Source organism: Ctenocephalides felis, unplaced genomic scaffold (assembly GCF_003426905.1).
Source record: "Ctenocephalides felis isolate EL2017-DRISC unplaced genomic scaffold, ASM342690v1 CF-g0.4_SCAFFOLD_00845, whole genome shotgun sequence".
Lineage (NCBI taxonomy): Eukaryota > Metazoa > Arthropoda > Insecta > Siphonaptera > Pulicidae > Ctenocephalides > Ctenocephalides felis.
Genome location: NW_020536999.1, coordinates 3458084 through 3463714, shown reverse-complemented (window position 1 = coordinate 3463714; position 5631 = coordinate 3458084). Strand labels below are relative to the sequence as shown.

Genomic DNA, 5631 nt, shown 5'->3' with positions numbered 1-5631 from the left:
TGGGGTTTATTGTTTTTATAATACCTCATTGTATATATAGCATTCAAACAACACATCCTTATACACTTAAAATATTAATATTTTTGATTCACTAGAATGTTAATTCTAGTCAAATCATGTGTTTAGAATATATCTTACTTAGCAAAACAACGTTTTCCGGGTCAGCTAGTATATTATAAAACAAAATTTTTAAGTTTGGATCAATACAAATCAAATGGTTTTTGTATCATCGAAATCGGTTGAGACGTTATCCAAACATCAAATATTGTATCCAAATGGACATAGTACTAAACCTTGCCAAAATGTTCTAGAGCACCATTTAATTTCAGCTTTTTTTTTTAATAAAGTTATGAACGATGCACTTGTAAAAAACTATTATTGTGTTAGTAAACTAGTAAATATGAGTGTCGACCAGTGTGAACTTCCAAACGATTTAATAAAATCCGAACTCGAACGCATACTTATCAAAAACAATTTTCAAAACGCCAAAATCACCGTAACTCTTGCATCCGCCAAAGGCGACAACTACATGGGCTGTCTCTTTCTCATCAAGGCAACTTTAGAAACACAATCTGCTTCAACTTTGAACCTAATTTGCAAAACAGAACCCCTAAATGCCATTACCAGAAGTCAACTACGAACCGGTATAATTTACCAACGAGAAACTTTTGTATACCAAGAACTGTTTCCTTTATACCAGCGTTTTCAAGAGGAGAAACGAGTTCCGAGACCATATCAGTTCCAAAACTGTCCAAAATGTTACGGAACCGGGCCAGGATTTTTATTCCTCAACGATCTGGTAGCAGAAGGTTACACTTTGTATAACAGGCTAAAAAAATTAGATTTTGTACACGTATCGAAAGCTGTCGAGGCTTTGGGCAAATACCATGCCGTAGGCTACGCCTTGAAACAACAACGGCCTGCTGAATTTAAAAGATTTCAGGCGTTGCAAGATGTCTATTACAGTAATCCGATTGATGAGGGTTTGTACAATTATTTTGGCGTAATGTTTGATCATGCCTTAGAGGCTTTGACGAGTGTTGAGGATGAGGATTTGAGATCCAAAATGAGGTTTTTGAAAGATAATTTGAGGAAGATTCTGCCTGTTCTGTTGGATGGTGAGAAAGCTGAACCGTTTGCTGTCGTTACGCACGGTGATTGCTGGAATAATAATATTATGTATAAATATGAGGTAAGAATATACAACAAGAACTAAACATCGTGTTTTTTGGGTTTGGTTATAGATAAAATAGCGTTGTCATGGCAACTAGTTGGTATGTGTATTTTGCCTTGAGGCAAGTTACATGAACTTTCCGGTATGTGTAAATAATCGACTTAATTAATAAAATATGCAGTAATTTATGAGTGATTAAAAGTATTCCGAGTGGATTTATTACACATAATTGAAAACGAACGAACACGTTAACTCGGAGTATTTTCTAAAAAGAAATTTTCAAAAATCAACAATTTTTACCTTCTCGTCCCGTAGGGTAGTTATAGTAATGGACCGAAAATCAAAAATGATTTTTTTTGCATTTCTCGACGTTTTGAAAGTTTCTGAACATTTTGCTGGCATACCTCAGAAACTAAATGGATGCGTGTGTGTATGTGTGTGTGTACGTATGTATGTATGTATACGGTCACCTTTTCGAGCGCACGAATCAAGCGATTTGAATGGTTCAAAAAACATTCGATTCCTATTGATAAGGAGATGTGCTGATTAGTTTTTGGCAAAGGCAGGTCCAGCCGTTACGGAGATACGGAGCAAAGAGTGCAGAAAATACAAATCGAAGTTTTGAGAGAACGGAGCATCCGATTTGAATGATCTGAAAACATTCAATTTGTAATGTTTGTGAGAAGAGGTGATTAGTTTTTGGCAAAGACAGGTCCCGCTATTTCGAAGATACTGAGCTAAATGTGCAAAAAATGGCAGTTTTTGAGTGAACTAAGCGTCCGATTTGAATGATAGAAAAAACTTTATGCTTGTATTGACAAAACAATTGCTTTTGATGATAAAAAATTATTACATCTTTTTTTATTTTTCATAAAATATTGGATTAAAAATTCAAAAATGACCCAGGCTAAGCACAGTCTAAGCGCCATTCTGGTACAAATGTTTACCCAAGTGCGTTTAGACTGCACTTTTCCAATTTTGTGAAAACTATTGAAAAATATGAAAATGCCGGCAAGCTAAGCACAGTATAAGTGAAAATGTCGCACAGAATTATTTGCAAATGCGTTTAGACTGTGACTGGAAGCACTTTTTCAATTTTTTGTGCAAATTAGGCAACTATTTTTTTTTTTTGAAATTGAATTCGAAATGAAATGACGATTTTTAATGTTCTGGAGATAAATTGATTTATGATTTACATTTGATTTGCTCAGATATAACAAACAAGATAGCAAAAATAATGAAAGTTATAGTATTTGTAATAATATATTTCAAAACGTTCAAAATTTCTCGAATGTTTACGGTACGGGAAGTTCCAGCAATTTGCCTTAAGGCACGATGCCATACATAACGTTTTAAATCGATTCGGTAGTATGAGCTTGGACGAATAGTTTAACACTTTTCCAAATTACAAAGAAACGGCTCGGCCGATCATCGCACAAAACTGACAAGCGATAGTCCTCATCGAGATACATCAAATGGCTTTTAAATTTCTCTAATCGGTTCACGCGTTTTCGAGAAAACGTCGATGAAAGGTCTAATTTTGACAAACGCCAAAAAAACGATACTAATTTTTGCAAACTTTGAAGAATTTTTAAAATTAAACGACTTGTCGTAGAACCGTCATATTTTAGTATTATCTATAAGACTATGGTATCTACCGTCAAAAAAAATCATAAAAATCGTCGAAATTTTTTTTTAACAATTTATTGCAAGAAAACGGTTCGGCCGATCTTTACTAAAAACTAATCAGCACGATTCCCAACCAATATCTATCGAACGGATTTTGAATTTTCAAAATCTATTCAGAATTGCGGGCTTAAACGTGGACGAAAATTGTTTCACTTTAATGCGATTCATAAAGAAACGTTCGACAAAACTGTCAAACAATAGTCCTTATTGAGATACATCGAATGGCTTTTAAATTCCTAAAATCGGTCCAACCGTCCAGTCGATTTACGGTAAAAAATCTGTTCACACACACACACACATACACACAGACACATACTTTTTTTAAATGTTGGTCTCATTCGATCCAGAATGGCTTGAAACGTCCAGGAGAAAACATAAAATTAGCGAATCGGATTTTTGATGAAAACATAAACTTCGGGAAGTTAACAAGCAAGGAAGAATGTTATGATAACAGTTGCAGGCAGTTTTCATAAGATTCTTCAGTGCTTTGTTTATATGTGTGGCGGAATGAAAAAAAATTTTCTTGACAATGTTCTTGACAGATGTCAGTTGATTGACGCCAATGTGATGACTAAACTACACAGCACACTTGGAGCTACGCTGATGCGAATGTCGCATCTAGCAAATTGTAGCTAGATTATTGTTTTCACGATCGTAAAAATGGTTCTCTCGGTTTTTAGTCAGCGATCAATTGTCGGGCTAATAAATTGATATCAAAATTTATATCATATCAGTTTCGTTGTAAATTGAGTTATCAATAAACTCACATTATCATCGAGTCTACAACATTGATTTACGGTTTCATTTCTAAATATAATTTATTAACTTCCCGAAGGAGAAGTTTATGTTTTCATCAAAAAATCCGAATTGCTAATTTTATGTTTTCTAGACGTTTCAAGCCATTCTGAATCGAATGAGAACAAATTTGGAAAAAGTATGTGTGTGTGTGTGAACAGATTTTTTATCGTAAATCGACGTTTTCTCGAAAAGGGCTGAACCGATTTCAAAAATTTAAAAACCATTCGGTGTATCTCGATGAGGACTATCGTTTCTAACTTTTGTACGACGATCGGCCGAGCCGTTTCTTTGTAAATCGCAGAAAAGTGAAAAATTTTCATCCACGTTTTAGGCCGCAATTCTAAATCGATTTTGAAAATTCAAAAACTGTTCGAAACATATTGGTTGGGAATCGACCTGATTAGTTTTTGGTAAAGATCGGCCGGGCCGTTTTCTTGTAATAGAGTGTTAAAAAATTTTTTTTCGACAATTTTCATATTTTTTTTTTGGCTGTAGATACCATAGTCTTATAGATCATACTAAAATGTTACGGTCCTGTGACAAGTAGTTTAATTTTAAAAATTCGTCAAAGATTGCAAAAATTAGCGTCGTTTTTTGACGTTTGTCAAAATTAGAACTTTCATCGGCGTTTGCTCAAAAACGCTTGAACCGATTGCATAAATTTAAAAACCAATCAATGTATTTTAATGTGGATTATCTTTTCTCAGTTTTGTGCGGCGATTGGCCGAGCAGTTTCTTTGTAATTTGAAAAGAAGTGTTAAACTTTTCGTCCACATTTAAGCTCATACTACCGAATCGATTTTAAAAAATCAAAAACTGTTCGAAAGATATTATTTGGGAATGATACTGATTAGTTTTAGGTGAAAATCTACCGAGCCGTTTTCTTGTAATTAACTATTGAAAAAAAAATTAAGCCGATTTTTATGAAATTTTTTTTGGCGATTTATATCATGGTCTTATAGAACTTACTGAAATATTACGGCCTTACGACAAGTAGTTTAATTTTAAAAATTCATCAAAAAAATGTGTAGTTCTTTGACGTTTGTTAAAATTAAAATTAGATGATCTACTTGGTATAGCGATACAGTGCTTAGTCTTAATGAACATAGTGAAACATTAACGTCCTACCGAAACTGGTTCAAATATAAAAATTGTTGATTTTTGAAAATTTGCTTTTAAAAAATAATCCTAGTTAACGTGTTCGTTGGTTTTCGATTATGTGTAATAAATCCACTCGGAATACTTTTAATCGAGCATAAATTAATTTATTTTTTATTGATTAAGTAGATTATTTACACATATCGGGAAGTTCATGTAACTTGCCTCAAGGCAAAATACCAAACCAACTAGTTAATATTAAATGGCTCACTATGCCATATATGTAAAATACGACTGATCGCACAGCAAATAGATAGACATTTTCATTTACCATGACAACGCTATTTTATGAGCTCTGTTACCCCAAAATTGTCTCATTTACTATTTATTACCAGAACAACGAACCAAAATGCGCCTGCTTGCTAGACTACCAGATGTGCCGCTACGGTTCACCTGCCTTAGACCTCGCCCACTACATTTTCTGCTGCACTGAAAAACCCTTCAGGGACACTTATTACACAAAAATACTCAAAACATACCACCAGGCCCTTGCCCAACTTTTGCACAAACTAGGATCCGACGTTTCGACAATCCTTCCTTATCAGGAATTAGAAAATCAGATGAGGAAATTCGGCTTGTACGGTTTGATAATAGCTACTATCGTCGTGAAAACTTCCCGGTCGGAAGGGGATGAAATACCTGATATGGACGAGGCTGCCAAATTGATGAAGGATGATAAGGATTATGCTAAAAAAATTTCGATGGGATCACAGGAGACTATGGGAATTTATAGGAAAAGGATGAGGGATTTGATCAAGGATTTGGACGCTTGGGGGATGCTGGAGTTCGATTGGATAGAGGTGGAAGGGTAG

The 5631-nt window shown here is 34.5% G+C and overlaps 1 protein-coding gene across 1 annotated transcript; it reads left to right on the top strand.

Annotated features, from left to right (window-relative positions):
• Positions 1-400: 400 nt before the first annotated feature.
• On the top strand, positions 401-5631 carry LOC113364306. The gene is made up of 2 exons (XM_026606794.1): positions 401-1192; positions 5155-5631. Exons 1-2 carry the CDS (start codon positions 401-403, stop codon positions 5629-5631), a joined length of 1269 nt encoding a protein of 422 aa, XP_026462579.1.